This window comes from Microcaecilia unicolor, chromosome 6 (genome assembly GCF_901765095.1).
Source record: "Microcaecilia unicolor chromosome 6, aMicUni1.1, whole genome shotgun sequence".
NCBI classification, from domain to species: Eukaryota; Metazoa; Chordata; class Amphibia; order Gymnophiona; family Siphonopidae; genus Microcaecilia; species Microcaecilia unicolor.
Window position 1 is genome coordinate 121993221 of NC_044036.1, and position 21574 is coordinate 122014794.

General features: G+C 41.2%; 1 protein-coding gene across 2 annotated transcripts in view; it reads left to right on the forward strand.

Annotated features, from left to right (window-relative positions):
• Nucleotides 1-21574, forward strand: part of HMCN1 (hemicentin 1) — a 672624-nt gene that overhangs the window by 582731 nt on the left and 68319 nt on the right. For both annotated transcript variants that reach the window (XM_030206904.1, XM_030206905.1), the window contains exons 91-94: nt 3487-3657; nt 7440-7610; nt 13722-13892; nt 18574-18723. In XM_030206904.1, the coding sequence (XP_030062764.1) occupies nt 3487-3657; nt 7440-7610; nt 13722-13892; nt 18574-18723 (663 nt within the window). The remainder of the gene's footprint in view (nt 1-3486; nt 3658-7439; nt 7611-13721; nt 13893-18573; nt 18724-21574) is intronic.

Sequence of the window (21574 nt, forward strand, 5' to 3'; positions counted from 1 at the left end):
CGCCCAATGTGCACCAAAATGGAGTTACCGTTCGGCTACCACGTGGCTCTTGTAGTAATTCCATTTTTGGTGCGCGTCCGATACGCGCGTCTGAAAAATAATTGTTATTTTCTAGCGCGTGTCTGCTACGTGCGCCAAGTGGCATTTGACATGCTTAGGTCATTACCAGCCGGTTGCTAGGTCAATGGCTGGCAGTAAGGTCTCAGACCCAAAATGGATGCGCGCCAATTTTAATTTTGCCGCACGTCCATTTTCATCAAAAATTTTAAAAAGGCATTTTTTGCAGGCACGCTGAAAAATGAATCTGCTCGCACCCAAAACACAAGCCTACACTACCGCAGGCCATTTTTCAGTGCATCTTAGTAAAAGGACCCCTGAGGCTATTAGGTAAAGTAAAAAAGTTGGATCATATTACCCCTTTGTACTTGAAATGTTATTGATTATCAGTTTTCTACATAATTAAATTTAAAATATTGACTTTAGTACATAGGACATATTATGAGCATCAGCCCTCTTATCTTCATGATTTAGTGGTTCCATATACACCTACTCATACATTAAGATCTGTACAGGATAATAGCTTGGTGCTACCCAGTGGTTCATGAGTCAATTGGGAATCCAGTCGTGTAAAAGCTTTTTTTGTGGCTGACATTATCTATGTGGAATGCCTTACCTAAAGAGTTACGCGCTGAAGCAAATTTTAAGAAATTTAAGGTTTTATAGAAGATGTTATTTTTTAATCAAGCTTTTAATCTTGAGATGGAGGTAAAGAGAAGGATACGTTAGGTTCTTTGCAGGATTTGATTACAATATTTCAATTTCTGAATGTGTTAGTATGTAAATTACTTGTGATTGGATAACTGGATTAGGTCTTTCCTATATACATTATGGTATTCCTTTCTTTTATATTATTTGTTTTTTAGTTGTATTGTGAACCACTGAGTTCTGTCAAAAATCAAATGCGGTAAATCAAGTTTTATAAAACATATATATAATTGGCATATGCTAGAAGATGACTGCTGATCTACAGGAAATATGGCTTATGATTATCACCCTGCCCTGATGTCACCTGAAATCTAAAATGTTGATAAAACAATTCTTAAAATATAAAACTATGGTAACATAGTAAATGGCAGCAGAAAAAGATCAATTTGGCCCATCCAGTCTGCCCAGTTGAGATATTTCTAATATGGGTAGAGAAGTGTATACATTTCTATACTCAGCATAACACTAGTTCCCAACACCCAAACATTTTGCCCTAATTTTCAATCCTCTTTCTGTTCCTTTCTCCATACCATTCCCAAGCATGCCTGTTTATGTATTGGCCTTCACATCTTCTGATGGTAGGCCATTTCAGGCTTGTTTCTTTTGCTGATACTTACAAGACCATACCATATCTTATTACCAAGTTTTCTAATAATCCATACAACTGCCAGAACCAGTGCAGTCATTACCCAAAATATCTGGCCTCCCTATGCTCATTGAAGCTTGAACTTTGACCAGTGTCACTATGCTCATATTAGCCCTCTTCTCAAGTCACTTCATTGGCTCCCTATCCGTTTTCACATACAGTTCAAACTCCTCTTACTGACCTACAAGTGCATTCACTCTGCAGCTCTTCAGTACCTGTCCACTCTTACCTCTCCCTAAGACTCTTCCCGGGAACTCCATTCAATGGGTAAATCTCTCTTACATGTACACGTTTCCTCCACTGCCAACTCCAGACTCTATTCCTTTTACCTTGCTGCACCTTATGACTGGAATAGACTTCCTGAGCCAGTACATCAAGCTCCATCTCTGGCTGTCTTCAAATCTAGGTTAAAACCCCACCTTTTTGATGCTGCTTTTAACTCCTAACCCCTATTCACTTGTTAAGTACCGTGTCTATTTTATCATTCCCACCTTAGTAATTTCCTTATTCCTTATTTGTCCTGTTTGTCTGTCCTGATTAGATTGTAAGCTCTGTCAAGCAGAGACTGTCTCTTCATGTTCAATTGTACAGCACTGCGTACATCTAGTACACTATAGAAATGATTAGCAGTAGTAGTATGATCACTCCATGTAGATTACCTGTTTATGTTCTTGGAAGCTCAATATAGCTGTAGCTTTGCAGTTAAGGTTAAAAGTGCAAATCTGTGCAAGTTACCCCACTGTCTTCTTGGAGGAATGGCACTGCTAATTGGATCATAACCACTGCTCCATGCAAGTTACCAGTAGTTAGTTATGAATCTTCAAACTATATTTAATATTAATTTTAATAAAGATTGCACAAAGGAAAATTCTTGTTAACCTGTCAGAAAGAAAATTAGCTAAAATAGAACCAAAAAAGGATTGTCTTGTTGGCCATACAGAAACCCCAGGTATAATTCTCAAGCCCGACTTTAGTTTCCCAGGCCAGCAAGGGATAATAGCAGCAAAAGTCACCCTTTCCTTTCTGAGCACACTACCAGAACCCTCATCCAAGCTCTTATAACCTCTCGCTTAGACTATTGCAACTTGCTTCTCACAGGTCTCCCACTTCGCCATCTCTCTCCTCTTCAATCTGTTCAAAATTCTGCTGCACGACTAATATTCCGCCAGGGTCGTTATGCTCATATTAGCCCTCTCCTCAAGTCACTTCATTGGCTTTCTATCCGTTTCCGCATACAGTTCAAACTCCTCTTATTGACCTCTAAGTGCATTCACTCTGCAGCTCCTCAGTACCTCTCCACTCTCATCTCTCCCTACATTCCTCCCCGGGAACTCCGTTCACTGGGTAAATCTCTAACTGCTCCCTTCTCCTCCACTGCTAACTTTTTATCTTGCTGCATCTTATGCCTGGAATAGGCTTCCTCAGCCGGTACGTCAAGCTCCATCTCTGGCCGTCTTCAAATCTAAGCTAAAAGCCCACCTTTTTGATGCTGCTTTTAACTCCTAATCCTTATTCACTTGTTCAGAACCCTTATTTTATCATCCTCACTTTAATATTCCCTTATCTCTTGTTTGTCCTGTTTGTCTGTCCTAATTAGATTGTAAGCTCTGTCGAGCAGGGACTGTCTCTTCATGTTCAAGTGTACAGCGCTGCGTACGTCTAGTAGCGCTATAGAAATGATAAGTAGTAGTAGTACATGAAGCAGCATTCCCAGTCTGTGGATAGAGGGAGCCTTATCCATTGAGCAACAGCAACATCTACTGATCACACTGATTCTGGTAGAGCTTCAAGTCCAAAAACAAAGGAACAGAAGGACAGTTCCAGACAAAAAAGAAAGAATGGATATCTGTGAAAGGCTAACAAAGATCCAAAGTTTGCAGCAAAGGGACCTTCGTAGACCAGAAATCTACATCTTTAAATAGCTTGTCCTGTGTATTTTAGTGGCATTTTGGTTCATTGTATTTAAAATGTCCCTCTTTCTGGTAAAGTAATTCTTTTCTAATTTGAAGGGCTACTATCAATACCTCTGAGAGATTAAAACAATATACCGAGTTGTGTCTTTTTATGTTAACAAGTGGATGGAAGATGGGCTGCCTGGAGCAGCTGGTCTGCCTGCAGTGTATCCTGTGGAGGAGGTGCTAGACAGAGAACCAGAGAATGCTCAGATCCTGCACCAAACTTTGGCGGCCACCACTGTGAAGGCAATGATTTACAGACTGACTTTTGCAACAGTGATTTGTGCCCAGGTGAGAAATACTTACTTATTGCATTCTCTAGATACCCTTGAACAGTGGTACTACTGTTTTACAGAAGCAATAAAGACACAAGTCACTAACAATCAAAGTAAATAACATGCGTTTCAGTTCTCTAATATGGTTAATCCTTGTGTGTCTACAAGAAGCTCAGGATATATATGTTTGAATAAATGCATAATGTAGCTTTTGGGTGGCTTTGGATAAATCCTGGAAGTTCCTTGGGAGTGAATCCTTGCTGTTATTGTGCTAATGTGGGACAGGAGGGATTTACATGTTTACTAGCCGTTAAGCCCGTAAAAATGGGCGAGTATTGCAGCCCTCCTCTCTCCCCTGGCCTCACCCCCTCCACCAATCCCCCCCCCATATCCAGCGACCCTCCTCTTTCCCTTGGCCTCCCCCCTCCCCCCATGTCCAGCAACCCTCCTCTGTGCCCTGCTCTCACCCCAAGTCCAGCAACCATGGCCTCTCCCCCCTGCCCTCCCCTCATATCCAGCTACCCTCATCGCCGCCGCTCCCTCCCCCCTCCGTGCCGGGCCCCCTTCACTGACCTGACAGCGCCTCTCACCTCCGTGTGAAAGTGCTACAGGCAGCAGCAGATCGCGGAGGTGAAAGGCTTGTCAGGTCAGTGCAGGGGGCCCGATACGGAGGAGGGCGGGAGTGGCGGCGGGGATGGGGGGGAGGGTGGAGGTTGTTTCGCGTGATGTTCATTTCCAGGCGTCAGCAGCAGCATCCAACAATTCGACTTTGTTTCTCTCTTTGTTCCGCCCTCTGATGTCATGACGTCTTGACGCGAGGGCGGGACAGAGAGGAAAGTCTGTACTGCGCATTTGCAAGTGAGTACGGTCACTTGCCGTTTATATGTTTGCTAGTATGTGGTTTATGTAATTTTATGTAGTTTTACTGTAAATCACCCTGGGACTGGTGTAAGCCTAGGATAAATAAGCAAGTAAATAAAAACATATTGCTCTTTATCGCACTGCCTATGGAAGCGCTGTAATAAATGTTTGACATCTCCCCTGAAGATGCCTGTTCTGGTGAAACTGGTTCCCGTTGGGAGCTTCATGAAAAAGTGAAGTTTAAGCTAAGTGTTTCTTTTCATTGCTGAGTGATGAAAGTGAAATTTTAAAGGCAGAAAGGTTTCAAGAATGTTAACTAATTCATGAACATTGATTAGAACATTGCAGTGGTATTGCAGTTAAGTTGATGATATTTTAAAATATTAGAGGTTTTTGGCCAATGATTAGTCTTAGTCATAAAGCACTGTGGTTTGTGAAAATGACACAAAGTGGCTTAGATGAACTGTACCCTTCCTCCATGGCAATAACCTTTGACTACTGAGGCCTTTTTTTCCTCCTTTTTAAGACATTAAAAAATAAAATAATTAGGAAATTAAAAATATTTACAATATCACCATATAATTATTTGAGCTAGTGTATGGTTTTCCACATTCAATTAATTTTTAGCTGCGCTCTTTTAGTGGAATTGTTCTTCATTGATTAGGCATCCCCACAAGTATGAAATAAAAACAAATTAAGTTCTCATGTCATTAGGCTAGTCTAATTATAGATTTTGAACATTGCACTCCTTTAATAGCTCAAACTAATGGCACCCTCATCATTTCATTCACAAAACTATGGAACTTACAGCAGTTTGAATATAAGAACACAAGATCAGACCAAAGGTCCATCAGACCCAGTATCTTGTCTTCAACAGTGGCCAGTCCAGTGCGCAAATACCTGGCAGGATCCCAAGGAATTCATTCATTCCATACATGATCAGTAAAGGTTCATGGGCTTAACCCTTCTCCTTTTTACTCTAGCTACAAATGTTCCAACTGGATTCTGAGATGGTCAGTTGGAAAAAGACACTATCTATATAATAATTGGTCACTCTGCTTCCCTGGATGGCTGGCTGGCTGGGTTCGTAACAGCATGCTGATGTCAGCTCGCCTCCAGCGTTCCCTTCCCTCTCAGTGTCCCGCCCTCGTGGAAAGACGAAATGATATCAGAGGAGGGCAGGGCACTGAGAGGGAAGGCAAGGGAAGGCTGGAGGTGACACGAGCTGAGCCTGCCGCCACTGCGACCTGAGGTAAGATGAATGGCTTAAAGGCAGGGCAGCAAGAAGGACAGAGTCACTGGCCATGGAGAGGAGGGGAGGAGAGGGGAAGGTAGAATCGCTGGACATGGGTGGGAGGGCAGGCCAGAGGAGAATCGCTGGATATCAATGAGATGGGAGGCGAGGGGAGAATTGCGGGACACAGATGGGAGGGCAGGGCAGAGGAGAATCGCTGGACATGTAGGGGAGGCTAGAATCGCGGGACACGGAGGGGAGGGGAGGGGAGAATCGCAGGGCATGGATTGGATGGGATGAGAGTGGAGGGCAGGGTAGAGGAGAATCGCTGGACATGGATGGGAGGGGAGGGGGAATCGCTGGACATGGAGGGGAGGGCAGGGGAGAGAGGAGAAATCGCTTAGACGAGAGCCTTGGTAGGGCCCGTTTCATTTTTCAGGAAACAGGCTTTGTTTCTTGTCTTCCATATATGGCACCCTAAATTGGGCACCGATATTTGGGCACCAGTCCAAGATGTGTGCCCAATTAAATTGACTAACAAGCTAATTAAGGCCAGCTTCTATATAAGGCAACTAAAAAAATCTGCGCAGTAAACATTTTTACCTAAGCATATTCTAAAAGCGGTGCCTAGATTTAGGCACGGTATATAGAATACGTTTAGTTGATATCCCAGCACCTAAAACTGTGTGCCTCCATTTATACCAATGAAAACATGGTGTAAATCCCTGTGTGTAAATTTACGTGCACTGGGCCAAATTCTATAACTCCACGCATAAATTTGGGAATGCCCATGGAACACCCATTTTCCTGCCCATAGCCATACCCCTTTTGAACTGCATGCCTTAGAATTTAGGTGCAGTTCTTTACAGAATACGCTTAGCGACTTGTGTGCATAGATTCTTATTATTGCCAATTAGTGCTCATTATTGCTTGTTAAGAGCTGTTAAAATGCTGATTGGCTTGTTAAACCAATTAAGTCACACACATTATTATATAATATGCCTGGATTTTGGCATGGATTTCTAGGTGCGCTATAGAGCATCTAGCAATTAGTGCCAATAATTAGGTGCTAATTGGCACCAATTTGAATTTGCATGCACATCATGTTATATGTTATTCTATAACAATGTGCGCCCAAATCCCACAGCACACAACCCAAAAGGGGGTGTGGCCATGTGAGGAGCATGGGCCGGTCAGGGGTGTTCCTAAAATTTGTGCGCAATGGTATAGAATACCAGGGTTGTGAGCCCAAATTGGGCACCAAGAATTATACCTGGTTTCAGCAGCCGTAAGTCCTGGTGCTCAAATATGGTCACTCAATACTATTCTATAATGGGCACTCGTCTTTGAGTGCCAATTTTTGTGTGCCATTAACTGAATCTAGCTCTATAGGGTATTTTGAGATAAAAGTATATGTTACTATACTTGTATTCCAATCTCATTGCATCCGGGTGGAAAAAAGATCATTGTTGAAGAAGGAGCGAGGAAGAGACCCAACTTGTGTATAATAATCCGGTCCCATCTAATGTTGGTCATACTTATGATATAACTTCTGTGAGATGACAGATGTGGTGCTCAGTCAAGTGCAGTATTTAATGACTGACCTATGAACAGCTTCAATGAGCATGGGATTTGTGACAATGTATTTTATTTAATTCAAGTACTTCACTGTCTAAATGCTGCTGTTGTTATTACTGTTGCAGTTCATGGTAACTGGGGCCCATGGAGTAGTTGGGGAATGTGCAGTCGAACATGTAATAGTGGCCAGATGCGGAGGTATCGTACCTGTGACAATCCTCGTCCTGGCAGTGGTGGAAGAGCGTGTGCTGGTGCAGACACACAGATACAGAGATGCAGTACCGATGTCTGCCCTGGTGAGATCTTAAGAGGGTTTTAAAAACTGTTTCTACAGCATTGACTACATAAGCTAAAGACAGTACGGCAGAACCTGAGAGGACATGATCAGAAAGCCCATCCTAATTTTGCACTGTGTAGTACATCTGCTTCTCTTTTTTTCCTAGCTGGGATATTCCTTATCAGAATGCACAGCAAGGATCATAAGATATATTTATCTAAATAACCAAAAATCCAGAAAATGATATACTGGGGGTGGGGAGGGGGCACCTATGGATATAAGGCGATATGGAATTGATGGAGTCAGTATTTTGAACTATTTTTTTTTATTTAAGCAGGCTGATCTCAAAGCAAATACATAAAGACTTAAATCAAATAGAGCAAGGGCTTGGTGGAAGGTTTCCTGTCCAGTTATATAACCAGTGGAGTTTATTCACATTCAGCAGTTCTCTGTGTGCAGAATTTACCCTCTTTCTTTAAATTTTTTCATGCATGCTTAGGATTTTGATTGGAGCAAAGTGGTTCTTTTGGACTGGAAATGTTGAGTTATGTCTACTATAAACATGTACTTCTCTCTCTGAAGAACGGGGTTTATTCTTTTGCAGTGCTGGGAACTTTTCACTTGCAGAATGTTTGAAGAGTCTATAATACAGCTCAGCAGGCTAAGCTATGCATTGCCAAAAACAAAATGAGGCTATTGAACAGGGCTTTTTGTTCCTCCTCAGTTCATATTTTTGATGGTCACACATAAATCCTTCTCCTGTGACACATGATCCAGATCAAGCGTGGTGGGTCTGAAGTCTTGATTTGATGCTCTTGGCTTAGTTACTTGCAGAAGAACTTGGCATAGTTGAATGCTTGCTCTTAGAACACAAAATCATATATGTTTTCTACTTTCCAAATACCACAATTTATGGTCAAAATTATTCTGGCATCTCTCTCTCTCTCTCGGTTTATTCATATGTATATACACATGAACAGAAATTGAAACACACTAGTTGTAGACTCTCATCTGGGTGCTTAGTCAAAATTAATTTCCTTGGCTACACTTCAAAAGTCTCTTCTGCTTTATAACTGTATTTATTTTCCTATTCGGTTATGATGATGATGAAATAGCCATAGATAGGCTTGAGGTTCTAAATGTAAAACATTTCCTGCTTGAGGAAATTGTTTGCATATGAGCAAAAGCTTCTGTTCATTTTGTTATTTATTTAATCTTTTTAATTTTTATTTATTTATTGACATTTAAATTTACTACCCTTATGAAGAAACTCACCCAACGTGGTATACAAGAATAACTTGGATATACACAATAAACAGTACACTACAGTATGCTATTTACAACGTTAGCAGAATACACATTAGAACATCTTACTGGATAATAAAGGTGACAAAAAAGAGGTGAAACATTCAGATTAAAGGGTAAAGGTCATGGATTTGATATACCACATTTCTGTGGTACAACCAAAGCTGTTTACATTTATTATATGAAGGTACTTTCTCTAGCTGTAGTGGGCTCACAATCTGAAGTTTAGATAGATGATAAGGGTGACTAACTTGAAAATTGCACATGCAATCAGAAAAGGTACATGCAACTGACCTCATCTAGTGTATGTATGATAAGCCAGACCTGCTGCAGTGTTTGCAACCAATGTTAGTTCTTGTGTTTGTGACTAGCTAGTTAGTTAGTTGCCTCTTCCAGTAGACTTGGGAGACGAATCAGGCTTTCACTTGTTTTCTGAAGTAGAAGATCCTGTCCTTCAAGTACTCTGGCCCATTTATTTATGTTTTATAGGTTGTGAAGAGGGGCAGACTGAATAGGTCATCATTACGATCTTTATGTGCTGACATTTTCTCAGTTTTTATTCCATAGTATCTCATAGCAAATTGAAATTTTATAGTAAAATATATAAAAATAATCAAAAATGCTGTAATATCCTACACATATAAACATAGTCAAAGCAGTAGTGAAAAGCACCTGATAAATAAATTAAAATATATAAAATTTACTATAAAAAATTGATCTTTGCTGGTAAAAAAATGTGCAAGATGATTGTAAGTCACAATATTGCATCCTTCAAAACATGCTGAACGTATGTTACAAATTGTATGAACGGCTCGGTTATTACTAGGGCTGTTCATCAATTAAAAATTGTAATCACGCGGGCGGGCATGATTCAAATGTGTAATCGCATGATTAAGCGCATAAAGTGCCCCCCTCATATTTTCACCAGTTAACAAGTTTAGAGGCCCTTTTTCTAAGCTACGTTAGGTGCTAACACATGCCTAATGCAACAAAAATGGTATAACACAGTACACACTAAAGTGTTCTGCCTTAGTTTTGCCATCTGTGAGTGCTAAGCGCACAGTATTTATTTGGGAGGGCGTTAGGAGGACACATTTCAGGGGTGGAGAATAGGTGTGGATGCGCTGATCAGCTAATGCACTGACATTACTGCTTTGCTAACTGGTTAGTGCATCCATTACAAAGGAGCCTTAGGGATCCATTTACTGTGGTAAAAGGAGGCCTGTGCTGGCATCAGTGCATGTTTTTGACACCTGCTGAGGTCCCCTTTTACCACAGCGAGTAAAAGGCCGGACATTTTTGGGGAAAAGAAATGGTTGTGCGGTAAGTGAACCACTTGCTGCCCAGCCCTTTCGGGGGGAGCACTTACTGCCACCCATTTAGGTGGCAGTAAGTGCTCCTGCGCTAACCTATTACCGCTGCATAAGCACTGGTGCTACAAAAGTATAAATATTTTTGTAGCACCAGAAATGTCGTGCACTGGGGGTGGGAACTACTGCTGGGCTGCTGCAGTAGCTTGGCGATAGTTCCAGATTGACACATGGCAAGCCTGTTGCTGCCCGCCAATCTTTTAGTAAAAGGGCCCCTAAGTGCTCCCACGGTATTTTTTTAAATGGCGAACATTAGCACAGGGCCAAAAAAACATAAAAAGGCCAAATTTATGGCCACTCTGGAAACGGGTTTAGTTCACATGAAAGACCCACATGAGGGTGTGCTAAACCCATTTCTTAGCATAACCTAGTAAAAGGGCCTCAAAACACGTTAAAATCTAGTTTAACCATTTTAACGCAGGTGTTTTTTGAAGGGCCTGCACTAAATTTTCCATTAGTACACAGGGCTAGCAAAGGAATTAGAGCCATTATAGAATTCAGACACAAACCAAAATTTGTACACACAAAATTAGGTGCACTAACTTATGCCAACTCAGTTGTAGGTGTTAACTGGGTGCGCCTAATCACTACATGTCATGCATGTAACTTTCAGTATTCTGTACATTATGCCCCAGATTCTATAAATGGTGCTTAAAGTTAGGCACAGAATTTTGTGCACAGTCTGCATTTCTGCATGCAACTTAATTGATCATTTGGCACTCAAGTGGCACTAAGGATAACTTAAGTGGCCGTAACAAGTGCTAATTAATTGTTATACACGAGGTATTCTGTATTCACCTCACCTAACTTCAGTGGCATACCACTCCAAAGTGGGTATGGCCATGGGAGGGGCGTGGCTGGAAGTTAGGCCTGGGATAATAGAATACTTGTTGTTCTGCACGCAAATACTCGGATTTCAGTGTCAGCATTTACACAAGCTTATGGCTAGCATAGATGCTCTCACCTAACCTTAGTGTCACGGAACACATCACCCACCTGTGGTTATCCCTTCAGCCACTTAGGGCGTCTCCCTTCAGCACTGCTCAGGTCTGCCTGCACCTGGGCATGTGCTCTACACTAGCACCCTCCTTCCACTGACTGGGTCCCAACTGCCTCTAGTCAAGTCTTCCACTCTCAAGTTATCCCCAGTGTTTTCTAGGTTATTGGGGCCACACTCCCAGTGGTCCCGCAGTTCCTAGAAAGCACTCACAGACCCGACACACAAACCACCAGGATTCTTAGTCCAGACAAGCAGTCAATAAAGTAAAAAAGGTTTACTGTCATAAAAATATTGAACACTGAACATAAAAACAGATGGAGCAAAAACAGCACGCAATAACAGGGAACTGAATATTGGTGAATATTAAACCTATCTAAACATTTAGTCACTGTCTGGGTAGTGCAGGAAATACAGCTTCTCACAGGTTACAGAATATAATTGCTCACAGGATCACAGTGAAGAGATGTTTCTCCTATCCCTGGCTGAGACTGGTGAAAAATCCAGTATTTCCAGACGGGATTTGAACTCCTGGGCCAATCAGAGCCTAGAACAACATTTTTTAAAAGTAGCTAGCTGGCCATATCACTGTGGGTTACTTCATCTCTGTGTAAAACTACAAAAAGGAACAGTCATTTCTCTGTTACAGCTTTAAACATAAAACATGCACCACCTGCTGGCCAAACCAGAGAACTACACTTCATGAATATAATTCACATGCTGGAAAGCCTACTATTTCGCCACACTTAGAGGGGCATTTTCGAAAAAAAAAAACATCTAAGTTGGAATTTGGATGTCTTTGTAAAACATCCAAATTCAGAGACGGTGAAAAGGTCATTTTCGAAAAAAGATGGACGTCCATCTTTGTTTTCAAAAATACTATGGACGCCCTTGGATTTGGACATCTTTGATTTTCAGCCATTCTCGAACACAAAGACATCCAAATGCACAGCATCCAAAATAGAGGAGGAGGAGTGGTTTAATGGTTAGTGCAGCAGGCTTTGATCCTGGTAACATGGGTTCAATTCCCACTGCTGCTCCTTGTGACCTGGGCAAGTCTTTAGATATTTTTATTACATTTGTACCCCATGCTTTCCCACTCATGGCAGGCTCAATGTGGCAGGCAATGGAGGGTTAAGTGACTTGCCCAGAGTCACAAGGAGCTGCCTGTGCCAGGAATTGAGCTCAGTTCCTCAAGACCAAAGTCCACCACCCTATCCACTAGGCCACTCCTCCACTGAATGTGGACCTTTTTTGTAAAGTCTGTCTTTTCCTTTTGAAAGTGCTGTTTGGAAAAATGTTTTGTGATTTGGAGGAGTAAGGGGAGGTGAGCCCCAACTCCTTCCAGTGGTCATCTGGTCATTTGGGGCATCTCTTATGTGGAGTAGAGGAGTAGCCTTGTAGTCAATGCAGCAGACTTTGGTCCTGGGGAAGTGGGTTCAATTCCCACTGCAGCTGTTTTTTATAAAAACAGGTCTAGCTCAAAACATCTAAGTCTTGGATGTCTTTGTTTTGTTCCATTATTGCTGAAAGACGTCCATGTCTTAGGAACGCCCAAGTCCCGCCTTGAACATGCCCCTAGCACGCCCCCTTGCGATTTGGACGTCCTTCTGACAGACTTCAGAGAAAGACGTCCAAAAAGAGGTTTTGATAATACTGATTTGGACGTTTCTGTGAGATAAACTTCCAAATGCTGACTTATGTCACTTTTTGGACGTCTATCTCTTTTGAAAATGAGCCTGTTAGTCACTGAAGTCCACACTCAATGTCAATTGTAGCACCACTCAGTGCTGCCATTATAGAATTTGCACTCAATGCCGATCATAATGGCACCAAACTTTGGGCGCCTTTTACTGAATCTGGCCCTATGTGCATTAAAGGGAGACAGGCCCAATGCTCTGCCCATCTATATGCCCCTTTGCAGTTACACACTAATGCACTTGTACGCTACTTTATATAGTGCATATAGAGGGGTAGATTCTATAAATGGCACCAAAAAAAGCTATGCTTAAAGTTAGGCAAGGTTTTATAGAATTTTTTGGATATTCCTCTTATGTCTAGGAATCATGCTTAACTGTAGTTGCAGCCATTTGCACCAACTGAAAATACACACCTAAATTAGATGCATATCCCTGTTACTCTATAACAAAGCATGTACATTTTAGGAATGCCTCTGGGGTGCCCATGACACATCCATTTCCACGCTCCCTTTTTTAGATTGTATGGAAATGCTAATTAAATGTAATTAGTACCAATAATTGCTTGTCAAGCCAATTATTGGCGCTAATTAGCTCATTCAATTAAATTGTGTGCACAAATTGGGCATGCACAATTTTTGGCAACTTTTATAGAATCAGGGAGAGATTGCATAAGGGACAATTATCTTGTTAATGTGACTTAACCCTTGGGATGCCCTGGAAATATACCAAAGGCTATGCTCTAATTTGCTTGTTTGTAGTAAATGGAAACTGGGGTCCTTGGCAAGCTTGGAGTGAGTGTTCTGCTTCTTGTGGAGGTGGAGAGCAAACCCGGATACGTTTATGTAGTAATCCAACCCCATCTAATGGAGGTCGGCCTTGTCCAGGTGACTCGTCTCAGATATCCAGATGTAATATTCAGGCATGTCCAGGTAAGCACAAGAGATTTCATCAAAGAATGTTGCATCTTTACTGTTTACAAGACCTGCTATTAAATATTTATTTATTTAGATTTACTGCTTTCTTGAAGAAATTCACCCAAGAGGGTGTACAGGAAGATCAATCTGATCATAAGCAATAGATAATTTCCGCAGAAAAAATATTAAAATAGCAGTACATATTATGACATAGTATGCTACTTATAATGTTCATACAGCACAGTCTTGATTATGCGACCTTCACTAATCCGACTATCTGGCATATTCAACAGAACCTCCTCTCCCCCCTCCCCCCCCCCCCCCGGTGACATCATTGGGCTTTTTTACATTTTCCTGATCCAATTCACTGGAAGGGCAGACCTACCTCTTGGATTTTCTGAGTCCCTGTTTTCACTGCGACACTTAGAAATAATTGGCTTTGCTGTCTACTGAGATCCTGCTTTCACTGCAGCACTTGAAATACACAGTTTCTATGCATTTTCAATGTGTTCCATGTTATCCGACTTTTCATTTATCTGACAATGGGCCGATACCATTTACGTCAGATAATTGAGTCTCTACTATTCCTGGCCAATTAAATAGTTTTAAATAGTTTTCAAGCTTATTTTGCTTACTTTATTTTTTTTTTTTTTTGTCTATTAGATTGTAAGCTCTTTGAGCAGGGACTGTCTTTCTTCTATGTTTGTGCAGCGCTGTGTACGCCTTGTAGCGCTATAGAAATGCTAAATAGTAGTAGTAGTAAATATCAGAGGGATACACTTTTGTCAGTTCTGTGGTTAGTGTAAGTGCTCACTCCTAACATATAGGTGCATATTTTCACTGTTCTGCTAGCATTATATAAAACAAAGTAGGCATCTAGATTCCTTTATAGAACAGGCTCCTACTGTGCTCCCTCTGGGTGCCAATTCACAGGTGGACGGTTATGGAATTTCTCCTTTTGAGGGTAGTTTTATAACACAGCATGCCTTGGCAAGGAAAGAAATATGGGCCAAATTCTATAAATGGCGCCTTAAAAATCAGTGGCGAAAAACCACGTGGTTAGCATGATTCTATAAACTACTCCTAAAGTTAGGCGTAGTATATAGAATGTTTGCTTGTGCCGTTCTTGCGACTAAAATTTAGGCGCACCCATTTAGGCCACCTAAAACCAGGCCTAAATACCTGAGTCTAAGTTAGGCGCAGATTGGGTGAATTCCATAATAGTGCGTATAGTTTTTTGAAATGCCCGCAACCTACCTGTTCCACACCCATGGCCATGCCCCCTTTTCGACTGTGTGCATTAGAATTTATTTATTTATTTATTCATGACATTTATACCCCACATTTGCCCGAATTAGACTCAAGTTCAATGTGGCTTACAAACAAACAATAAAGTGAATAAAGCATAATAATGTACAGAATTTACACACACTGTGTTGTATAAAATGCCTAGAAAGTTGTGCACTTACATTCTAATTAAAGCCAATTAGTGCTGCTAATTGGTTGTTAAGTGCCAATTATCAGTGCTGATTGGCTTGTTAATCAATTAAGTTGTGTGCGCAATTTAGTCATGCGACCAAATTAGCTTGTACAAGTTAAGGTGCCATATATGGAATTTGGGGATATGTCTTTATGTGCCTTTATAAAATATCCCCCGAGTTTTTGCACAGAGTTTCACCTGCTGTGAGACAGAACTAATTTTGTACAAATTTGTGCTGGAAGGAGTTGGCAATTCCATCCCTGTTCTAACCGCTCTCTGCCCCTGGGAACACTGACTTGTATATTGCATACAAATGGCCATTATGGGTCCCTTTCACTAAAATGTGTTAAGCAATTAGGGCCCGATTCTAAATATGGCGCCTAAAATTAATGCGCATTAGGCAATTATGCCTAAGTGTATTCTAAATACTGCGTGTAAATCTATGCATGGTATTTAGAATATGCTTAGGCATAGTTCAATCAACTGAATCTACGTTCTTCCATGTACACCAATGAAAAGCTGGTGTAAATTACTGCTGGCCCATATTTTATAACAACGCATGAAGATTTTGAAACACCCACAAAACACCCATCTCCTTGCCCCTATGCACGCTCCTTTTTGCCTGCACATGTTAGAATTTAGGCATAGTACATTATAGAATATGCTTAGCAATGTACGGGCTTAATTCTAATTTTTGCCAATTAGTGCTCATTATTGCTTGTTAAGAGCTGTTAACGCTTAACAGCTTGTTAAAACAATCTATGCGCATAGTTATAAAATACTGTGTGTAACTCTAGGCACGCTATATAGAATCCGGAGGTTAGTGCAGGAGTTAACACATGCTATTAGCCACACCTGCACTAACAATTAGTGAAGTGGCTTGTCAGAGCATATGCTAATTACTGCTACTACTACTACTCAACATTTATAAAGCGCTACCAGGGTTACGCAGCACTGTACAATTTAACACAGAGGACAGTCCCTGCTCGAAGGAGCTTACAATCTAAAGGACAAAAAAGTGCAATCAAATTGGGGCAGTCTAGATTTCCTGAATAGAATAATGGTTAGGTGCCGAAAGCGACATTGAAGAGGTGGGCTTTTGAGCAAGGATTTGAAGATGGGCAGGGAGGGGGCTTGGCGTGTGGGCTCAGGGAGTTTATTCCAAGCATAGGGTGAGGCGAGGCAGAAAGGGTGGAGCCTGGAGGTGGCGGTGATGGAGAAGGGTACTGAGAGGAGGGATTTGTCCTGTGAGCGGAGGTTATGGGTAGGAGCGTAAGGGGAGATGAGGGTAGAGAGGTAATGAGGGGCTGCAGATCGAGTGCATTTGTAGGTTAATAAGAGAAGCTTTAATTGTATGCGGTACCTGATCGGAAGCCAGTGAAGTGACTTGAGGAGAGGGGTGATATGAGCATAGCGGTCTAGGCGGAAGATAAGACGTGCAGCAGAGTTCTGAATGGATTGAAGGGGGGATAGATGGTTAAGTGGGAGGCCAGTGAGGAGTAGGTTGCAGTAGTCAAGGCGAGAGGTAATGAGAGAGTGGATGAGAGTTTGGGTGGTGTGCTCAGAGAGGAAAGGGCAAATTTTGCTGATGTTATAGAGAAAGAAGCGACACGTCTTGGCTGTCTGCTGGATATGCGCAGAGAAGGAGAGGGAGGAGTCGAAGATGACTCCGAGGTTGCGGGCAGATGAGACGGGGAGGTTGAGAGTGTTATCGACTGAAATAGAGAGTGGAGGGAAAGGAGAAGTGAGTTTGATAAATCCACTTATCCACTTCTTAATACACATAATTTTCTTATGCACCTTAATTGCAACAACTCTGAAAATCTTACTCCGTTAATATGATTGCCATGATATTCTTATGCACCTTATCTGTTATCTATATTCTGATTTTCTTATTCCGTCAATTTGATTATTGTTGTATTATATTGTAAGCCACATTGAGCCTGCAAATAGGTGGGAAAATGTGGGATATAAATGTAGCAAATAAAAAAATAAAATAAATGAGGAATGGGGCAGGTAATGGGCGCAGACTGGGAGGGAGCTGCTCCTTACACTTGTGGCACACTACTGCATGTTATTGCAACAGATAACGTAGAGCAGTTAATGCTGACTCTAGGGGTTCATCAGTGATCTGCAGTGCAGTTAACAAGGGGCAAGTATATTGTCTCTGCGTTAACATTATGGGAAAATGCTGGCCCTCAACAGTTTGTGCAGAGGCTTTGCAGTTATGGTACATTCATTTTAGTAATTAACATGCAGCAACACTCCTTAGTAAAAGGGAGCCAGTGTTTTCTGAGCACTTCCTTTTATGCATGCATTCTTCTGGACAGTCTTACAGGCACTTGCTTGAGCGTTTAAATTCTGCTTCACGTGCTCAAATCCCTTGTAACATTACCTCCGCTATTGCATTGCGCCAGTTGGACTGCAAGTTCTCTGGAGAAGAAATTTATTGCATCTGAATCTTAAACGTGCTAAAAGCTACCTTGAGCTTTATTTGGAAAGCTGGAGCAAAAATGAATTATATTAAAAGGAAATCTTATAACCAGTAGAAAAATTAAAGATTTTGGAGCAATGTTCATCATCCAGTGAAGCAGGAATTTCAGTATGAATATAAACATACCACAAGCTTTTTAATTTTTGTTTTATGCTCTTAAAAGCTCTACCTTTGGCAGACTAATTTTACAATGCAGTTTTATTACAAAAGGCTTATAAATACCTTTTTGTATATTTTATGAAACAAAACATGTGTAGCAACGTATATGAAGCAATGCAATTTCTTGAGAAAATGTTTCTGTTGACCTGTTTCTTCCTACAAAAGATCTTCTGGGACACCTCCCTTTAAATTTCAGAGCACCCTATAGTATTTTATGTAAATGTTTTCTTAGAAAATTGTCTTTAAAAAATAGTACTAATTGATTCATGTTTCAAAAATATATTTTCCCGGTTTTCATGACAGCTTGAATCACTTCCTTATGTAATTCCTTAAATGGAATAGTGTAGTGGAATAAGGAAGAAAAATGAGTTGAAAATGTCTGTTTTAGTGTCTCCTTTATAGCAGGTGAAATTGTTATGTTAGCTGTAAGGCACCATTTCCTGCACTTTAGATTCAGCTAATTTTTAACTTGTATATACCAGTTGACATTTTTGCAAGTTTTCTGTGACTACCAAGAAAGAGCATCACATTTTTGTTTTTCTGGGGTTTCTTATTTTCCACAGGTGGACCTCAGCATGCCAGAGGAAGTGTTATTGGAAATATTAATGATGTTGAATTTGGAATTGCCTTCCTAAATGCGACCATTGCAGGTGGTTCTGATTCCAACACTAGGATAATACAAGCAAAATTTACAAATGTGCCCCGGAGTCTTGGTGAGGCTGTTTTCTTCCTTCAGTAAATGTATGTGCATTCATATAGGTTTACATCGGTCTTTGAATCAGATTTAAGATTCAGTCAAGGATTGGACACAACTGCAAGTCAGTATTGTTAAACAGAGTTTGAAACAGATGCTGCAGAAATCTAAGCATGGTAGTTACTGTTTGAATTTTTGGGATTTATTACGTTGAGGAAATAACACGTTATTTGCCACATATTCAAATTGAAAAAAGCAGTTTGTGGTGGACTTCACAAGCTATATTATTCATGGAAAAATAATGTCAGTTTTGAGTTGGCATTATTTTTGCTCCTGGGTGCCATCTTAAAGAGGAAGTGCTGCGTGAAGTGGCATGTGGACCACCTGCACACAACAACACCCCCTATACCCTTAAAGGCAGCCCCTGGACCTCCAACAAAACCCTCTTATTTGGTAGTTTGAGCTCTGGTGGTGGTACAGCAAAACTACCACTGGGGTCATTGGCAAATACTTTTAAAACAAATAGGAGGAAATATTTTTTCATTCAAAGAATAGTTAAGCTCTGGAACTCGTGGCTGGAGGATGTGGTAATGGCGGTTAACGTATCTGGGTTTTTAAAAGGTGTGGACAAGTTCCCGGAGAAAAAGTTTGTTGTCTGTTATTGAGATGGACATGGGGAAGCGTCTGCCTACCCAGAGATTGATGGTATGGAGTGGTCCTGCTAGTTGGGTTTCTGCCGGGTACTTATGACCTGGATTGGCCACTGCTGGATGCAGGATACTGGGCTAGATGGACTGTTGGTCTGTCCCAGTATGGCTATTCTTATGTTCTTATGGCACCCTTTTTTTTTACCTGGTACCCAATGGGGATGGAGTGCTAAAGGATAACTTCTGCTCCAGCTGCTAGACATCAGGGAAAACCCCCATTACCTGGAGCTGCTTTCAAGAGAGTTGAGGTCTTGTTGGAGGTCCAGGTGCTACATTTAGGGGAGTGGGAGAATCTTTTTTAGAGGGGAAGAGGATACATGTGCCACTTAGCGCAGCACTAGCTCCTTGAAGATATACCCAGGGAGAAGAATAATGCAGTCTGGGAGGGTGATCACAAGTTACAGTTTTCATTTACTATGGAAATTACTAGCCTTCAGTACTGAGTTACTGCAGATTAGTGACTCCTGCCATAAACTAAGCTGTGGTAAAATATGATACCCCCTCACTAATGGGTCCTTTAAAAAGCTGCAGTAAGAACTGGTCTTAGCTTGCCCATATGTGGGTCTTTCTCACATGCTAAGGACACGGCTGTAAAAAAACTCTTATTTTTTCATATTAATTTCATTTATGGCTGTGCACTGTTATCATTAGCTCTCGGGGATTTTAAAAAACTTACCACATGAGCACTTACTGTCACCTATGTAGAAGGCAGTAAGCGTGCCCGCATTAACCATTTCACTAACCAGTTAGTGCGCGATGATGTAAATGTGCTATCTTTTTAGCATGGGAACGCCCACATCTATAACATCTGTAGACCATTCTAAATACAAACTGAAAACATTGCTGTTTCGACGGGCATATGGAGACTGAGTCATTGCTGGATTGTTATCAAATTGATTCTTTTACAGTGCCCTTTGATGACTGTATTTACAGAAGAGCTGAGTACAAATGTCCTTCAAAAAATTACTAAAAAATAATGTTTTGTTTAGTTTATTCACATTATTAGTTCACTCAAGCTCAAAAGATAATTCGAAACTCAAACCACAGTCTCACACTCACTGTGCAAATATGTAAATAAAAGAACAAGCTACCACCCCTGTATCACCACTTCACTGTGCTTCGTAGTGGAGAAAAAAAGCCTCAGTAACGCCACCCAGCCAGCCCAAGAGCATCAGACTATAAGGCGTGGGACCGGCGCACCATCATCTGGCTCAAAAAAAAAAACTCCACAATAGGTTAGTGTTTCGGGTTTCATGTGATAAGCAAGTTCATATATCCATAGATCACAGAATGTCACTGTACTTCATTCTTTACAATATTCTACTGTCTTACAGATGCATATCACTTAGCTTAAATCCAATCGCTGCTCTGTCACGGTGTCAACATCAGACGCTGAATACAACCCAACAGGGAATCCCAGTTTCACTTCCGCTGCTTCAGGGGGTTCATCACACTTATAAGTTTCAGTCAAATATCTCATCTGCTGTACTCCAAAAGCAAGCTTTCAATCCTGTGTCTCGTCTGCTTTACTCCAAAGACACAATTGGCACTGAGCCCAGACGTTTAATGCCGTTCCATTTCTGGTGACCGGCATTAAATATCCAGATTTTTGGCTGGTTTAAACTTAACCGGTCAGGTTAATATTCTGTGCTAGCTAGTTAAGTTTATAGTAGCCAACTTCAGGACTGCTATTTAGGTGGTCCTGGAGCACTTACTACCTGCTGTTTAGAAGGCACTAAGTCCTCCCACATTAACTCAGCGTTAGCCAGTTAAGAAACACTAATGCGAATGCACTAGCTGGTTAACACTTCGATGCCCATTCTCCACCCAAAAAATATTTTTAAAAAATAGCTAGCATGCGAGAAAGCGCACACTAACAGGCAAAAATGCCGCAAAATGCTTTATCGTTTTGTGCTAGCCTGTTTTTTTTTTTCATGCGCTAGGGCATAATACCCTTTAATAAAAGGGCCCCATATTTCACAAATTTTCACATAAACCAGACCTGTTTAAGAGCTGAGATCTAGAGTCTGTGAGTTACATAATCAGCATCATTCTAAGATTCCCAGTTGGAAAACAGAGCCTGTATCAGGGAGTTTTACAGAGTAACTGCAAAAGTAGAACTTACATAGCCCATGTCACCAAGGCTTTTCCTCCTCTCATAAC